This window comes from Prenolepis imparis, unplaced genomic scaffold (assembly GCF_030444845.1).
Source record: "Prenolepis imparis isolate NDT839.2.m4 unplaced genomic scaffold, iyPreImpa1.0 SCAF_13, whole genome shotgun sequence".
NCBI lineage: Eukaryota > Metazoa > Arthropoda > Insecta > Hymenoptera > Formicidae > Prenolepis > Prenolepis imparis.
Window position 1 is genome coordinate 7,794,674 of NW_028141171.1, and position 16,870 is coordinate 7,811,543.

A 16,870-nucleotide genomic window follows, 5' to 3' on the forward strand; every position below is an offset into this window, starting at 1 on the left:
AAGCAGTGGTATCAACGCAGAGTACTGTATTTAATATATGTATGCTTACAATATATATATATACATATATATATAGAGACATATGTATTGTAAGAACATATATATTGTGTAACCTAATAAATTTATATTAATTCTTGATTATAATAAAGTATTTAAAAAATGTAATGTTTTTGATCAATCTAGAATGATCATTTTACATGTTTTTATTGCTATTATAGCAGAAACAGTTCAAGAGCTCCGGATTTGCTTACAACATGCAATTGATGCTATGCGTTCCACAGAAACTCCAGTTACTGCAATTGCTTCAGGAAGTGAATTGTTTTTGCGTTTTATCACATTAGCGACATTAGATTCTCCTGTAAGAATATTAATATTTTTGTTTTGGATTCTCTCTCTCTCTCTCTCTCTATATATATATATATATATATATATATATTATATATATATATATATATATATATTAAAAGCATACAAACATCAATAAAGTAGATAAATTTTTATAATATTAAAACAAATGTATTCTATAATTTATTTCTTTTTAATATATATATATATATATATATATTAAAAAGAAATAAATTATAGAATACATTTGTTTTAATATAAAAATTTATCTACTTTATTGATGTTTGTATGCTTTTAATCAGTCATTTGCAGAATGCAAAGGAATTATGCTGGACAGAGGCAAAGTATTCTATGAAAAATTAGTTGCAGCACGAGGAAAAGTAGCTAAAGTAGCAGCAAATTTTATTACTGATGGTTCGGTAAGGACAAATATTCTAGAACATAAGAACATATAAAATATTTTCATAGTTATTTTCGATTGTTTTATTTTTTATCAGACAATACTTACGCATTCAAAATCCAGAGTAGTACTACAAGCAATGAAGGAGGCTGCTGCAAGTAATAAAATATTTGAAGTATATGTCACATCATCATCACCGGATAATAAAGGGTAATGTGTAAATTTCTTTTACACAATGTTTCTTAATTGCAATTATAATAAACTTTAATTTATCTATATTTTATCTTTAATTTTTCGAGCAGAGAAGAGATGTGCCAAAGTTTAACAAAGTTGGGAATATCATGTACAGTCATATTAGATTGTGCGGTAGGATATGTGATGGAGCAAGTGGATATGGTGATGGTTGGAGCAGAGGGTGTCGCAGAAAGTGGCGGTGTAATTAATAAGGTATGTAATGCTCCGAAATGTGACAATGTATATTTGTTTAAAAATATTTCTCAATTCTTTTTATAGATAGGTACATATACAATGGCAATATGTGCAAAAGAAGTAAAGAAACCATTTTATGTACTAACAGAAAGTTTTAAATTTGCGAGAATTTATCCTTTGAATCAAGTAGATTTACCTGATGAATTTAAGGTAAATATATATATATTGTGGTTTAATTTTCATTAAAAAGAATGCGAGTTTTGATGAATATCTGTTTAAAAAAATATACAATATTATCATTGCAGTATACATCCAGTACTCTAAATAATAATTTGAGGAAGGAACATCCTTTAGTGGATTATACTCCCCCTCACTACATCAGCCTATTGTTCACTGACTTGGGAATTTTAACGCCTTCGGCTGTTAGCGACGAACTCATAAAATTATACTTATAATTTGAAAAGTTTTTTCATACAAGTGGTGAGTCCTAAATTTTGCAAGTTTTGTGATATGATACAAGAATGTCGTATGTCGTGTATGTGTAATTTATTAACAAAGTTTCATCTTTTTTTGAAGATGTAAAGATTAAATTGATTAGAAATATAGAATGTACTTTTGTAAAAGACCAATATGTATAGTCTTTATTAATTTATTGTTATTTTACAGCAACATTGAGTATTTGTATATGGAAACAAGATACACGTCTTTTCATTGAATTGCACACATTGTGATAACAAGTAATAAATTGTGTCTGTGAATTATATTGAATTATATTAGTTGTAACATTAGAAGGGATTTCTTCAGATTACAGTCTTATACCTATTTGTAAAGACTGCTTATTACAATGCGTGCAATGTATAACATTGTGATTTAAAAGTGCAAGAAGTGTAGAGCATCTAAATTACAAAAATATCAACTAATATTGAAAGAGTGTTGAATGTTATAGCATTTAAACTTAATAAATTTATAACAAATGATATACATACACGCATTTACGTTTCATTTCCAGCTCAATTGTATATTGCACAGCAATAATGAAATATAAAATTACTCATTGGAAGAGAGTTCTTATAATTAAAGTACTATATAGCAAATTGCTTAATTCTAGTTTCTTAACTGTTTATATAAGACTAAAGTATTCTTTGAAGACTTAAAGTCAACAAGTAACAAGTGATCTTTTCACATTTCTGCATATTTCTTTTCAATGAGATTTTACACAATTTTTAATACTTATTGTAATACTACTTGTGATCTTCACATATATAAATATAAATATATAATATATGAGAAAAAAGTTTAGTTGAAATTGATATTATATATTCAACTTTTAAATATTGTCGATAGATTTGTTGAATAAAACTTAATTTACATATTGTAATTTTATACATAATTAAACAAGTAACATTGGTCAGGATGCATTATATGTGCAACATAATTATATACTGCTATATAAATATACAGTTAAATATAGTAAAACTTTCATATTAGAAGTTACAAGAAATATATATATAGAATCGCGAGAATTGTATACTTTATATATATGTATATATACATAATTAATGATGTTTTCGTTATGATTTTGATTTTCATGAAAAACAATAAATTTACAATTAATATACAAATGCAAGATATGTATCCCAACAATGTTTTTCTGCCAAATTTAATATATGTATAATGTCCATTGTATGCATGTCAGAGATGCTACAAACTCAATAAAGAGAATACACAGATAACAATAGAACTGAATAAATAAAGTCTAATGTTTTGCGTCATAATCATGAATACACATAACAATAAAAATACATATACATCCAAATAAACTATAGGAAAGTGACAACAGTATCACTTGGTGCAAGGTTAGCTGAATTATTGTGTGTACGTGTGTGGTGTGTGTGTGTGTGTGTGTGCGTGCGCGCATGTGTGTGTGTGTGTGGACGGAGAAATATATAATTTATAAAACATAATAATTATAAACATATATTACGAAAAAACGTAAGCAATGGCGTTTACGCGATTTCGCAATGACGTATAATAATGGCAATTTAATATAGTACGTGTTTTCTATACTAGTATATTCATATCAGGGATATATTATGATAAATCCGTGATATATATACATACGTATACAAATATATACTTACAGAATAAAATACAGTTTGGTTGTGAGCATTTCATACTTTTAAAGCCTGTATCTTCTAGATATCAACTTGAATTTTATATAATTCGTAAATTATACAAAATAAGTGTCAGGAAATTATAGCACCAATTTATACTTCTTATTTGTATGCTGTCAATAATACTTACAGATATGCTTGAGATAGCGTTTCAACCACGGTAAATATTTGATCGAAATGTGGTCGTTTCTCGGGTTCGTACTCCCAACATCGCAGCATTAATCGATAGATCTCTTCGGGTGTTCCATCCGGAGCTGGCATTCGATATCCTAATGCAACCATTCAGAATAAAAATTGTCAAATAAAATACAAACATAAAAAATATATCAGAATAATATACATTGATATTGATCTGTAATTAATTATTTATCGATTTGTTGTTCTTTCTCTCACCTGCATCTATCTTTTCACGTGCTTGCGAATTGGACATACCGCTATATGGATTGCCACCTTTAGAAAATATTTCCCATATTAGAATCCCATAACTCCACACATCGCAAAGCGATGTGTATTTACCTGAGACAGTAGAGAGACAGTAAAGTATTAGAATAACAATAAACTGTGTCAGATTCATCAATATTAATATTAAGAAAAGGCTTTACCGAAATTCAAGGCCTCTGGTGCAGTCCACTTAATGGGAATTTGTTTCATACCATCTGAGACGATATATTCCTCCTCTTCCCTCGACATTCCAAAGTCAGAGATTTTGACTATGCACTCGTATCCTAAGAAAATATCGCATTCGATATTACATTTATCATCGAATTTGTCGGGTTCAAAAAGATCACTTGAATGATTGAAATATAGTTATTTATATCTTTTATTTACCTACGAGACAGTTGCGAGCGGCTAAATCTCTATGAATGCAATATTTAGATTCCAAGTAGCTCATACCAGCTGCAGCATCCTTACACATACGTAATTGTTCCCGCTGTGTTATTGTACTACTATTCTTCCGCAAATACGTAAGTAACGAACCACCTAAAGTTAGCGCAATTAATATTAATAGTATATAAATGTATTGCGAATTTTTAATTTTAATACACTAGCACGATGCCTATGTTAACGTAACAGTGCAACGTAATTAACAATATTATCGACTTACCAGGCACCAATTCCATTACGATCATAATTGGCTGCTTTTGAACGCATATACCGATCAATTTGACTATGTTCGGATGATCATATTGCTTCAATATTCTCCCTTCTTGCAAAAATTTGCGTTTTTGTTCGTCTGGTAACGTTACTTTGCACGTTTTCACGGCCGCGTCAGTCTTACCGGTCTTCAGTTGCGCCTTGTAAACATCTCCGAAATTTCCCTATAAATCACGTCGTATTATATTGCGATGTATAATCGGCACTGTGTGCACCTCGCTACGTAAAATATAGTTATTGTGTATCAGCCTACTCACTCGACCTATTTTCTCCAAAAGGATGACATCATCGTTATTAAGCTCCCATCGCTCGCGCAAAATTGGCGTTTTAAGAATAGCACCGGATCGACTGGTCACCGGCAACCCGGATAGCCACTGATGCCTGATTAGTTCTTGAATAGATGGAAATGTGGGGCCTTCAAATCTATATTGACCCTATAATTAATACACTTTTATATATAATCTATTTTTTTCTCTCTTGACAGAGTTTGCAATAATAAATAATTCTGTGTTATATCAGAATTAAAATTATTAATTATAATAATTATATTAATTATAATAATTAAAATTATATTAATTATAATAATTAAATATTTACATATTAAACTTTTAGATATTGACTCGTACATTTCTATTTGTGCTTGTTCTCACCTCTGAAGTTTGTACGATAAAATGCTTGTGTCCGTCCCAACAAACGGATAAAACTATCTGACATTCATCATTTCTCATTGTTTCGCGTACTAAAAAGTCTCCTTCGTTGACAAGTAGTCTTACGACTTCTTCTCTCGGTAGAACTCCGTGAAACCATTCCTCCTCTATAAGACCGCCACTCCCGTTACTTTTTTGGTTGTTAGTTAAATGCAACGGTACCTATAGATAAGTTTAATTTGCCAAATTAAATATTAATAATAAAAAATATAAGCGGTGTAATTGTATTTGCAATTTTAATTGCTGCATATATATTTTTATGCTTACAACATATATTTCTATATATAAATATAAGTGTGCACAAACATTAGTATAGAAACATTCATTTGCATGCATAAAGTTCTCATGCTTTATTGCTAAAAAAAAACATAATAATTTGATATGAATTATCCATATTATACATATTCATGCAACATTTTCTAATTGTCATGTAAATAAATCATGTAAATAATTTCAAATGTGGTAGGAAAATTATTTTCGTATGAGCTTTGAATTAATTTTTATAATAAAAAAAATATCAAATGAAAAATTTTAATACTATCTAGGTCTGCACGATAGTATATCATCACATAAAAATTCACTGTAGAGTCGAGACTGGAAAAGATATGTTATGTTGTATGTGGAGTCTATATTTTACTATGTATAACGACACAACGAAAAACGATATCGAACATGTTATCGCTTTGTGCGATTCGACATAGGAAACGTACACGCGAGCACTCAGATACCACACAAATAAAGTGTAACACATACAACAGGGGGGATATTATTGTCTGCTTTGGCTGTAGGCCCTTCGCTATTTGCCCTAATTAGTCCATTTTTCGAATCATTAATTGTCGGCAAAGATTTGAAAGGTGATTTTAATATTGTCATAAATCGTTGATTTCTCCTTAATGTAAACAGACCACTGTCTACGACTCTTTTTCTCTGTAAAGTATCAAATCTCACTAACTTATAATTTTAGGCAACTTAGTGTTCAATGGAAAAAGACAAATTAAAATTTGATATTCTTTTTTTTGCATTAATTGTTTATAGATTACCAAATAATTTTTTAATTTTCTGAATACTGAGATCTGATTATGACAAAAATATTTTTAGGATATTGATATTAAGAAACTACAGGAATATAATACAGTTTATATATTAGATCTATTATAATTGAAAGAAATTGTTATGATTATTATAATTAATAAAGGAAAAAATATGCTTTACTTACTTTATTATTTGTAGGTGAATCAGTGAAAGAAACTTCCATAGAGAGGTCGCAACCTGAAGGTAATTCTTCACAGCCTAATTCATTAAGCGCACCCCTAATGACTTCCACCTGTCTTTGTAATTTTTTCTCCTGACAACGTAATTTCAGTTCTTCCCTTTCGCGAGAATAGTCCAAGACTGAAATCCTAACACAAAATATACAAAAACACGCTCAAAAACAGATTAATTAGAAAACAAGGAATTCAGTGATAATAAAAAATTGACATTAAAATGTTATATAAAAATTAGACATGATTTATATACCTAGAGTCGCTATTATTTTCTTGCAGGAATTGTGGGCTTTGTCGATTTTGTTGTGTGGTCTTGAGAGAAGTTTCGAGTTCCGTAAGACGACTTCTCAACCAATCTATAGTTAGATTATCTACAGTCAACTTATTTGGCGTTAATTTCCCCGAGGTATCATCTACAAGATTCTCGTCAAACGTGAATCTGATTGGAGATGCTGGCCTAGTCCTACATTCAATATTAGAATATTAAACTATTTAAATAAAGGTGTAGATATGAAAATAATTATAAATCAGATATATACTTATGCTTTCCAATAAAATCCCTATACTCTTCAATAGGTTTAATATTATCAACTATTTTTTGCACTCGTACATGAATTTCTAGAAATTTCTCTGTTGTAAAATCCGAATATTTTACAATGTCCTGTAGTATTCCTTTCCTGAAAAATTGCGAGAATTATTTTAAGCATATACAAAAGTAATAATCATTAATTTCTATAATAAAATCTTTACCTTCTCCATTTCTAATTGTATGCAAATAAAAAAATCAAGAGATAATATTAAAATCTCACTCTCTTGTAAATAATAGTAGAAATAATATAGTAATAGGATACTTTTTTTTTGTTAATGTCTCAGTTCATGTAAAGAATATTTTTAATAAAGTACAACTCACCACGATGTTATAAATTCTTGATGAATAGCTTGTTGCCGATGAAGCAAACTTGGCAAATAACAGGTTCTTAAATCGTGTTCACATTCTGTCACAGCACCTAGTAATAATACGTATTCATTGTGCGTTAGATGAAGTTTCCTGCATGCCTTTTGATATTTTTCCCTTACTTCATCTAACTTGCGGCCACCCCGACCAGCTAAAAAAGTTTATCGTATTATTAGATCATTTCTGTATTACATAAATGTGTAACTTTGTTTAGAATAATTCAATAATCTCAAATATAAAACTTACACTTTACATAATATTCTTCAAACCGTGACCTCATTAATTTGTACATTTCCAGATTCTTTTGATACTCCAGTTTTTTCCTAGTTACATCATCTGTCAACTGGAAAATGATATGCAATATAAGAGACAATATAAACAAAAAATAATTAAAAAACAAGTGTGTGAGTAAAAGAATGTCAAAATTATAATTTACCAAATTTTTCTTATTTATATTTTATTGTTGCAGAGTCTAAATCTTTTACTTACTTGTTGAAACTGATTAGTCAGCCAGGTCTGCTCCTCTTGATAAAGCTTTCTGGCCTTTCTCCTTTCCATATACAGCGTACTCAACTGATCCAGAACAATATTCTCAACAGAGTCTGCCTGTTGCTTAATCAATTTCGCTGTCTGATCGATAGAGTCCATAATGTCTCTCCAGCTCTATAGAACAGATATCGCTACAGACACCAGACACCCAGCGACTGAACCACCAGTTGTAAACACACAAATGAACAATTATACCTGCACTATGAGACTGCCAACAAGTTCTTCGTTGCGCTCGATTTTCTTTCCTTGAACGATCAGCGAGGAAACCGCAGACGCGTATTCCCGATCGGACTTGACCTTCGTCGTGAGGCATCTTCGCATCGTCTCCAGAAGCTTGATCTCGGCGTCCTGGCGAGCCAGCAGCGCCTCGTGCGACGCCTGACCTTGCAGGCTCGTGGAAAAGCCCATCTTCGCGGACAAACGTGCGGCAGATTATCAGCAACAATTATAAACGCGTTTAACGCATCCTTAGAAAAGGAGAAATATTCCGAAATTCGATCAGCGGAATGATTGACATTTGCCTCGACGATTCTCCACGCACCCTGGACGACGTCTGTCCCAGGATCGTTACACGACCGCCAGTAACGACCTGCTACCGTTACACGGCCGCGTAACGTCCCCTCGCAGCTCTGAGATCAACATTTATATTTATACCAGTCTCCCGAAATCGTACGGAAAAATTCACCTTCACTAGAGCAGCGAAATACCGCCATTGGATACGTCGCACGATGATGTCGATCAGGTCAAGGAGGTCCGCCGTGACAGGCGGGATAGTTCCTAGTTCCTAGCTCCCGCTGTCGCTTCGTCGAACCCACAATCCACTCTCAAGCCTCCCCTTGCCCATTTACAACGCGCGACGCGACACGTCCAGCCAATCGCGCGTCACTTTGCCACGCGCTAGCCAATCAGAGGGCTACTGCACACAGGACGCGTTGACGCGTTACGCGCGGTGGGAAGGCGACGCGATAGCCAATCAGATTTCTGTCGCGCGTCAAAGTTGGATTCGATCCAACTTTTATTGGCTAACGCGTCGCCTTCTCACCGCGCGTAACGCGTCAACGCGTCCTGTGTGCAGTAGCCCAGAATCTTTCGCTGTTGTGGACAGGCTGTAAAGCTGTAGCCGAGGATTTTATAGAACGAGAAGAAAATTTTCTATTTTATATATACGTATAAAATTATATATATATGTATAATAAAGAGTTCTCTCTTTAATTTTTTCTTGTATACAACGATAGTTTTTTCAACAAACTTTAACCAAGTTTAGCAGATATTTAAGCATTCACTAGCCGAATAAAAATTTCACACGTCTTGAATTTAAAATTCCTATCACTTTAAATTACGTCACACACTTGATTCTCCGACTGCGCAAACGCCAAATAGATATCAGCCCTGCTTTCTACGCTACTTCGTATTGGGAAAAAAATCAAGCGCAGAAAGGGGTTCGTCTGGTTTGTTCGAGGACTCTTAGGATCTTCCACTCCATAACCGCAATGTTAAAAATGCAGGGGACGACTTTGGCTAGCTTGAAGAAGCATCCAGCAGTGAGATTTGCACTTGATTAATAGATGCGCGATTCATCGCATACTTTCAATATTTTCTTCTTTTCTCTCTCTCTCTTTCTCTCTCTCTCCTTATTCCAGCTGATCCCGCTGTACTTCTGTATAGCATTAGGAGGATTCGGAGCGGTCTTTTACACGTTACGTTTGGCGCTTCGCAGTCCTGACGTCTCCTGGACGAATAAGAAGGAGGCCGAGCCGTGGAACGAGTACAGAGTAAAACAATACAAGGTGAGACGAGAGTGATAATCGTAGTTTGTCTCGATTGTCAGCGATTTTAGATTGATTTGAATGTTTGCTCCTGTGTGTACTAACGTTTGTCTTTTTTTTTTTACAGTTTTACGCTCCCCAAACGGATTACAAAAATATGAAAAGCCCAGCACCTGAATATTGAGCTGCGACATGTAAACTAGTATTTGCTGTAGGAATAAATTGTTATAAAATACTATCTCTAAGTATCTTACCTCTAAGCTATGTTCTTGTGACAGAGCGAAAAGAGATACAATCTTAAGTTATTTCTTGAAAAGAAGAATTCATTATTATTTAACATACATTATGTAATTTTAAACAGAAGATAATATTTAATAAAAGAATAATCTTTAAATATCTCGTATAACTGGTGTTGAAGAAAACGAATAAGCTTTATTTTGCATACATCTTATATTGGGAAAATAATTTTCTCAAAATACTCCATCAATTATTTTGCGACAAGCTTTTTTGTTTTATTAAAATATTGCTATATGTATCAACAAAAATAGAAATAATTATATATAGGTATATAAAATATTGATTTTCTCTTTCTCTCTACTAAATATATGTTTAAAGCAAAAACTAACAATATATATTGTTGTAACTTTATGTTTTATGTTTTATCTTGGCTTATAATGGAGATTAATAATTATGACAGGTTCATTATATCCCTACACTTATTCATGTTTCTATAGAATGAGGTTCTCTAAAAAGAGAAGACATGTGCAATTGGAATACAGAGGGTTGCATTTACGTTATATAAGTATATACAAAGATTCTGATTTATTTGGAGATTCTTATGCAACTGATATTTACAAAATATTAATTGCTGATCGAAGTTAAATAGTAAAGGCTTTTTAGGAAAAACTTTGATATCAGGGTTGGTTTCTAACCTTCCTTCGTTTTCTTTCTATTTCTTAATTCGACATTATTAATTTGCATTTATCTATGGATCAAAATTGTTGCATCTTTGCATAAAATTATAATTTACAGAGATATATTATTGTTGGAGGACAAATAATAAGCAATATATTTGACAACGTTGATTACAGATTTAGAGAAAGAGAGAGAGAGAGATAGCTTCTATTATGTAATACATACCATTATATAATAGCAAGCATTTTTATATGTTCCTATTATCTTTCGTTCATGCAACCATTCTGTTAAAGTGTCGTAAATATAAATATTTACAATGGTCTCAGCGTGGGAAGATTTTTATGCAACGCATCCTCCTCCTCAAGATTTGTCACAGAATGAAAATGCTCTGAAGGAATTTACTCAGAAGCACTTAGACGAGGGCAATAAAGTGGTACTAGTGACAGTGAGTCTGTGTACAATTTAATGTTACTCAGTTAGTAACGAATTTTCTATGATATCTTCTCTAACACTTGAATGTTATAGAGTGGAGGTACAACGGTACCCTTAGAACATAACACTGTACGATTCGTGGATAACTTTAGTGCAGGCACAAGAGGATCCGTTTCGTCAGAATACTTCTTGGAGCATGGATGTGCAGTTATTTTTATGTATAGAGTCAAATCCTTGGAACCATTCTCAAGACATTTCATTGGACAAAAGTTTTTAGACTTGCTAGAAATATCGGATAATAATGATGAAACTCCTGTTATCACAGGTAGGCTACATATAATATAAAATCAATCATATGTAATCAATGTGATATAATTAATAAACATAATACATATATGTTTGCAGTTTCACCAGAATATACACAGAAGGTAGCAACAGTACTGCGAAAATATAGAGAAGCACTTGATCAAAGGAAATTGCTACAACTCACTTTTACAACTCTTTCTGAATATCTCTGGCTGCTCCGATCTGCTTGCCAAGCATTAGCATCTCTGGAAAACAGAGCTATTCTATACTTAGCAGCAGCAGTCTCAGATTTTTACATTCCTTCTAATGAAATGGTAAACATGTAAACAAATTTGTGTGTTGTTTCACATTTAAAAAAAATATAATTATTCTATTATTTTTTATGTGTAATGATCAATTTTCAGTCAGTTCATAAAATTCACTCAACTGGGCCACCAACTATATCTCTTCAATTAGTACCAAAGATATTAGCTCCATTAGTTAGTTTATGGGTACCAAAAGCATTTGTAGTGTCCTTTAAATTGGAAACTGATGAGAGCTTGTTAATTTCTAAAGCGAGAACTGCTCTCAATAAATATCACCATAATGTAAGTAATTATTATTAATATATAATTTATATATATATATATTAAGAGATTCCGTGAATTATCCAAGATATATTTAATCTCGATGAAAATTTTTTTAGCTTGTAATAGCAAACATGTTGCAAACTAGAAAGCAACAAGTGGTAATTGTAAGCAAAGAGACCGATTATATTCTGTCTCTTACAAATGAGCAATTAAATATTGGTGACGAGATTGAACAATTGATTGTAAGTGATATTGTTGAAAAGCATACAAAGTTTATACGGTCTGAAAATGTTAATTGATTGACTTTAGATTACAAAATATTAGATTTCATATATATATATAAATGCATTTCAAAGATGTTAAAATTACATAAGTTTTGGTATTAATGGGATACTCAGGTTTAATATATACTAATTCAAACATGTATGAATATATACACACACATGTATATATTTAGATGTACAGACTTCAGTTACAAATATGACTATTTTGTACAACAAATCTTTTACATTCACATTTTTGTACAGATTACAATAGGCATGAGTAAAAGCTTAGAACACATTGATATTGATTCAAATGAGATATATTGTAATAGATTACCTATTAAAATAACCATTTATTATTTTGTTAATCTGCATAAATTATCTTATAAATGTTTACTGCCTTATGGAATTGTTTTACATTATGTGTATATTTATATCATCTGAATTGTGTGTATACATACATACACAATTCAGATGACATGTATAAATGCGCGCAAGTTATAAAATAAAAAAAATTTTAATTTTTAAAACTAGCTAGATACATATTAATCTTATCTACCAATTGTCTGTCTGTCGGTCCACATTGTGCTAGCACAAATGTAAGAGCAGAAGTATCTTTTTGATCAAATGCTGTTTTCGCTGCTTCACTCAGCATACTGCACAGAATTGCAATATATCTATTATACACACACACACACACATATATATATAATTTTTAAAAAAGTACAATCTCTCTCTCTTTCATATACTTACTTTAATTTTACTAGATACTTTACTTTGAGATCATCTTTAACTTTGATCAAGTATTTTCTCGCTTCTAATTTTTCATTATATTTGAGACATTCATCTACAAATGGCTGTAAAAAAGGGTTAAAATAGTTTGTTACAATCGATAAATAAATAAATAAATATATAATTGTATAAAAATAATGCAAGCTTGCAATATTTATATCGCTACCTCATAGCCGATAGGAGACTTTTTACTTTTCGAGAATTTCTCCAAATCGCTCCACAGACCTTGTTCTGCTAGACATTGTATCTTTAACCACCAATACCTGTCAAAATATACTATTTAATATAAAATAAAATACAAATAATTCACTTTAATAAGTTATAAAAATTGAAACCTCCGATCTGGTATTTTATACTCTGATCGTAATTTATCCGCCAATTTCAACTCATTACGCAACAATAATATTTTTACAGTATCGTGTAGAGGCTTTCCAACGATTGACTCGTGTAACGTATCCTCTAAAGATCTCTGATACTTTAATAACTTTATCTGTTCTTCTGTTAGTGATGCATTGGTGTCATTACGAGCCAATCTGAAATTTTCTTGTGCAGATTGCAACAATGCATCTTTCGACATGGTGTTCTAAAAATGTGTTCGGTATATCTTTATTTATTCAATGTAAGAAACATAAATATGCAAAACTACAATCTTATTAACCTTTCGTTGATAACTCTCAGTGATAAACCACACTGCTTGTGAATGAAAGTCATCATATTGATTATAAATATCGCGTAATGTCTCTCTATTATGACTTTGACAGTACTTAATATATAATGCCATTGCTAGAGGACAATGCATTATAGACATCTGCGTTACAGATAAAAAAATAAGTGTAAATCTTATATATATATTGCACTTAGAAGATAGATTATTTTATTGCTTACTTGAAAATCTCCAAGAGTCATATTCTCTCTAAGATGAAGAATGACGGTATAGACTAAATCCGTATTTCCACTCTCTACAGCTTTATGTAAAGCGGCTCGTTCTTCGCCGAGTGTCAATAGCAAGGGTACTTGTTGATGCGCACGCGGTTCATAATCGATTAACTGAAATACACACAAATATAATTGTAATAAAAAATAGAATGCTTTATACATTTATAGAAATTAGAAGATTTACTTTAATAGCCAATTGTTTTCGCCCGCAATCTGCTGCCCTCTTCGCAATTTCGCTATACGAAACACCAGGAGCATATCCTAATTTATCAGCTATTTCTTCTGCTATTTGTTCTTTATCCAATTGCGTTTGTTTCACCTATGTAAAAAATGTGTTGTGTACACACATGCACAAAAGTATTTCAAAAGATATATATACGTGTATAATCTTATCTTTTATCATTTAATTTACCTTGTAGCAAGCCCAATGTGCGAGTATTCTACTTTCCCCATCAATCTCGGGTAATTGCAAGTGACGTGCTATTTGTATACTCAAATAATAATGTCTTCGCACTACTAATCTGTCTAGTAACACTTGATTTGTAAGAACGTTAAATCTGGCATTAATAAGGATTTAGATAGGTTTTTAATTGTCACAAAAGAATGTGAAGAATTTTTGCACGAGATGTGTATCAATACAAGATACAAAAGGATACTGTGTATATGTTAGTGGAATACCCACAGCAGGATGTCTCACTGCATTCAAGACTCTCAAAGTCCTGCACATTTGAACATAATATTCCGAATCCATTCTTTTGCTGAATCCTTTTCCAAACTTGGCAGCCTGACAAGATTGACAATTATTATTACAATTTTGACGTTCTGATAAAATGTATGTTTTATTTAAACTTACTCGCATCAAAATCTTTTGCGTTTCAAAATCGAACTCGTGACTCGCTCCGTCGATGCACGCTTTTATCGCCGAGTCCAGTTTATCTTTCACTAGATCTATGTAACTGTCAGCCTTATGGCTCTTTTTCTGAAACTGCTTAGAGGCTTCCAGGAGATACGAAGCAGGATCCGTCGAGTTGATTCTAAATATTCTTTGTACGACGTTTGGTACTTTCTGTATCATTTCGTGGGAGCAGTTCGAAAGTACACGCACTCCGTCGATCTCTGTAATCAAGTGTACCGGACCGTCGTAATTGTATACTATAGTCTCAGCTGTACGTCCTACTACCATTATTGCACTGTCCCAGCTGCATACCACAGCTTCTGTACCACACCTGCAAAAATATTTGTAAAATCCTAATGTATCATCTCTTATGGCTTCTCGAAAATTATTCTATAGTATTATTATTATAGTATTGTTATTCTATAGTAAATTATAATTATAGTTTTTATTTCAACGATGTAACTATATAATTGTCTTTACTGACCAGGCTATATTTGTCAAAGGTTCTTTCATATTTGTATAGCACTCACAATATTTCTCTCTAAAGTCTATTGAACCGATATACAAGTGTCCAGTGTCAGCGTAGAGTGCAATGTGCCGATAATTGCCAGATACAGCCATTGCTACCACATTGTTGATCTTATTGCTAAAGAGATTGTTCTAAAAGTGAAACAAAGCTTGTATGAAATAACGATTCTCATATAAACTTAGTTAAGAATTATATTAATAATGATATTATAAATTATGTAATATTATACTTACAAATGCAAATGTGTTCTGATGGGATTGTTGAATTACAAATATTCCTTCTCTAGTTGATAAAATCACCTGTGTCTCTCTATCATAATGTACCATGCACCAACAATCAATTGGTCCACCATATCCTAAAAACAATAGTAATAATAATAATAATTCACAAGAAATATATATACATAATCATAAATGTACATACATATTCATATATATACATAATCATAAATGTACATATTCTGATATGTATATAGATAAATATATAGATATATTATATTACTTACTTGGCATGTCGGTAATTGGTCGAACTTTAGGCTCGGACACATTGTTCACCAGAAATATACGATTAGTAGATGTCAAAACAGCTATCCCGGTACTGTTGGATGTCGCGAAGAACTTTGCATCGATAACTTTAGTATCCTTAGCTGCCTTAAAAAATTAGAAGATTATTGCATATAGAGAAGTTTCATCAACAGCAGAAAGATTTATGTCACAGTTGACTTACATTTCCCATGCTAAAAGTATGTTGATAAGTTCCAAACATGTCGTATATCAGAACCATGCCATCATCTTGTACACACAACAATTCCTCTTGTTGCGACCAGCCAAATGTTATCAATTGTCCACTGCTCCACTGAAAAAATGTTATTTGCAAATACTTGGCTATAACAATTTGAAATATTTGACAAGTAACAGTTTGCATTTCAGTTGCAAATAAATGTTTAATAAATAGTTCTTTGCATTAAAGTGACCTCACTTGTAATCTGGCTGTCAATTTTCCTGACGAAGTGTACAGCAATATTAAAGGCTTGCTAGCTCCTTGAACTTTGACAAGCTTCTTGGGGTTCCTCGTTACAGCAATGGAACCTCCATAAGGAGCAGCCACTAATAAATTGTTAATAGAAATTTCCTGCTGGAAGGATATCGGGTACAGCTCAAATTTGCTGCAAATTTAAAACGTTTTACTTTATTGTATAGCTTCAATTTTCTTTTCATTTTGTAATATATATATATATATATATATATATATATATATATAAACATAACCTTGCGTGTCATAAGAATTTAATATCCGATCTATTTACCGAAAGTATACGTCTCGTCCTAGAGGAAACCAATCGGCAGTTAACATAGCCGACATTTTTTAAGCAATATTATAATCGATGCGATTCGCGAAATAATTATATATAAATCAATGTCTGACAGATGTTTTGACAGGTTACACGCTGTTCGTAGACATCTTGGATTTTTCGAGCATGCGCATTCC

General features: G+C 31.9%; 5 protein-coding genes across 10 annotated transcripts; 3 read left to right on the top strand and 2 right to left on the bottom strand.

Moving 5' to 3' along the window:
* The first annotated feature begins 220 nt into the window (after nucleotides 1-220).
* Eif2balpha (eukaryotic translation initiation factor 2B subunit alpha) lies at nucleotides 221-1,977 on the top strand. Of its 2 annotated transcripts, none has more exons than XM_083052511.1 (7): nucleotides 221-358; nucleotides 648-764; nucleotides 843-955; nucleotides 1,048-1,192; nucleotides 1,259-1,384; nucleotides 1,480-1,654; nucleotides 1,841-1,977. In XM_083052511.1, the coding sequence occupies exons 1-6, from the start codon at nucleotides 269-271 to the stop codon at nucleotides 1,627-1,629; spliced, it is 741 nt and encodes a 246-aa protein (XP_082908637.1). In that variant the 5' UTR covers nucleotides 221-268; the 3' UTR covers nucleotides 1,630-1,654; nucleotides 1,841-1,977. The 2 variants fall into 2 exon arrangements, with proteins under 2 accessions (XP_082908637.1, XP_082908638.1); XM_083052512.1 differs by having other exon boundaries at nucleotides 227-358; nucleotides 658-764.
* Nucleotides 1,785-8,766, bottom strand: Fer (tyrosine-protein kinase Fer). Of its 2 annotated transcripts, XM_083052509.1 has the most exons (16): nucleotides 8,175-8,766; nucleotides 7,920-8,093; nucleotides 7,677-7,773; nucleotides 7,386-7,581; nucleotides 7,015-7,152; nucleotides 6,729-6,938; nucleotides 6,427-6,610; nucleotides 5,964-6,137; nucleotides 5,154-5,372; nucleotides 4,761-4,937; nucleotides 4,454-4,667; nucleotides 4,177-4,329; nucleotides 3,951-4,073; nucleotides 3,742-3,864; nucleotides 3,479-3,617; nucleotides 1,785-3,380 (listed from the first exon to the last, which is right to left on the bottom strand). In XM_083052509.1, exons 1-16 carry the CDS (start codon nucleotides 8,385-8,387, stop codon nucleotides 3,377-3,379), a joined length of 2,538 nt encoding a protein of 845 aa, XP_082908635.1. In that variant the 5' UTR covers nucleotides 8,388-8,766; the 3' UTR covers nucleotides 1,785-3,376. The 2 variants fall into 2 exon arrangements, with proteins under 2 accessions (XP_082908635.1, XP_082908636.1); XM_083052510.1 differs by lacking the exon at nucleotides 5,964-6,137 and having other exon boundaries at nucleotides 1,785-3,617; nucleotides 8,175-8,765.
* Nucleotides 8,767-9,313: 547 nt separating this feature from the next.
* Nucleotides 9,314-10,139, top strand: Nd-mlrq (NADH dehydrogenase (ubiquinone) MLRQ subunit). The gene is made up of 3 exons (XM_083052721.1): nucleotides 9,314-9,520; nucleotides 9,620-9,766; nucleotides 9,873-10,139. Exons 1-3 carry the CDS (start codon nucleotides 9,470-9,472, stop codon nucleotides 9,927-9,929), a joined length of 255 nt encoding a protein of 84 aa, XP_082908847.1. The 5' UTR covers nucleotides 9,314-9,469; the 3' UTR covers nucleotides 9,930-10,139.
* Nucleotides 10,140-10,458: 319 nt separating this feature from the next.
* Nucleotides 10,459-12,760, top strand: Ppcs (phosphopantothenoylcysteine synthetase). Of its 3 annotated transcripts, none has more exons than XM_083052720.1 (6): nucleotides 10,459-10,547; nucleotides 10,954-11,105; nucleotides 11,186-11,417; nucleotides 11,498-11,712; nucleotides 11,803-11,985; nucleotides 12,084-12,760. In XM_083052720.1, the coding sequence occupies exons 2-6, from the start codon at nucleotides 10,977-10,979 to the stop codon at nucleotides 12,264-12,266; spliced, it is 942 nt and encodes a 313-aa protein (XP_082908846.1). In that variant the 5' UTR covers nucleotides 10,459-10,547; nucleotides 10,954-10,976; the 3' UTR covers nucleotides 12,267-12,760. The 3 variants fall into 3 exon arrangements, with proteins under 3 accessions (XP_082908846.1, XP_082908845.1, XP_082908844.1); XM_083052719.1 differs by lacking the exon at nucleotides 10,459-10,547 and adding an exon at nucleotides 10,551-10,664 and having other exon boundaries at nucleotides 10,837-11,105; XM_083052718.1 differs by lacking the exon at nucleotides 10,459-10,547 and having other exon boundaries at nucleotides 10,698-11,105.
* On the bottom strand, nucleotides 12,748-16,866 carry Vps16a (vacuolar protein sorting 16). Of its 2 annotated transcripts, none has more exons than XM_083052716.1 (16): nucleotides 16,689-16,866; nucleotides 16,361-16,547; nucleotides 16,109-16,237; nucleotides 15,888-16,032; nucleotides 15,616-15,737; nucleotides 15,338-15,513; nucleotides 14,812-15,184; nucleotides 14,615-14,742; nucleotides 14,371-14,515; nucleotides 14,143-14,277; nucleotides 13,908-14,069; nucleotides 13,681-13,830; nucleotides 13,358-13,605; nucleotides 13,189-13,285; nucleotides 12,984-13,087; nucleotides 12,748-12,886 (listed from the first exon to the last, which is right to left on the bottom strand). In XM_083052716.1, exons 1-16 carry the CDS (start codon nucleotides 16,742-16,744, stop codon nucleotides 12,748-12,750), a joined length of 2,496 nt encoding a protein of 831 aa, XP_082908842.1. In that variant the 5' UTR covers nucleotides 16,745-16,866. The 2 variants fall into 2 exon arrangements, with proteins under 2 accessions (XP_082908842.1, XP_082908841.1); XM_083052715.1 differs by having other exon boundaries at nucleotides 12,748-12,907.
* Nucleotides 16,867-16,870: the final 4 nt, after the last annotated feature.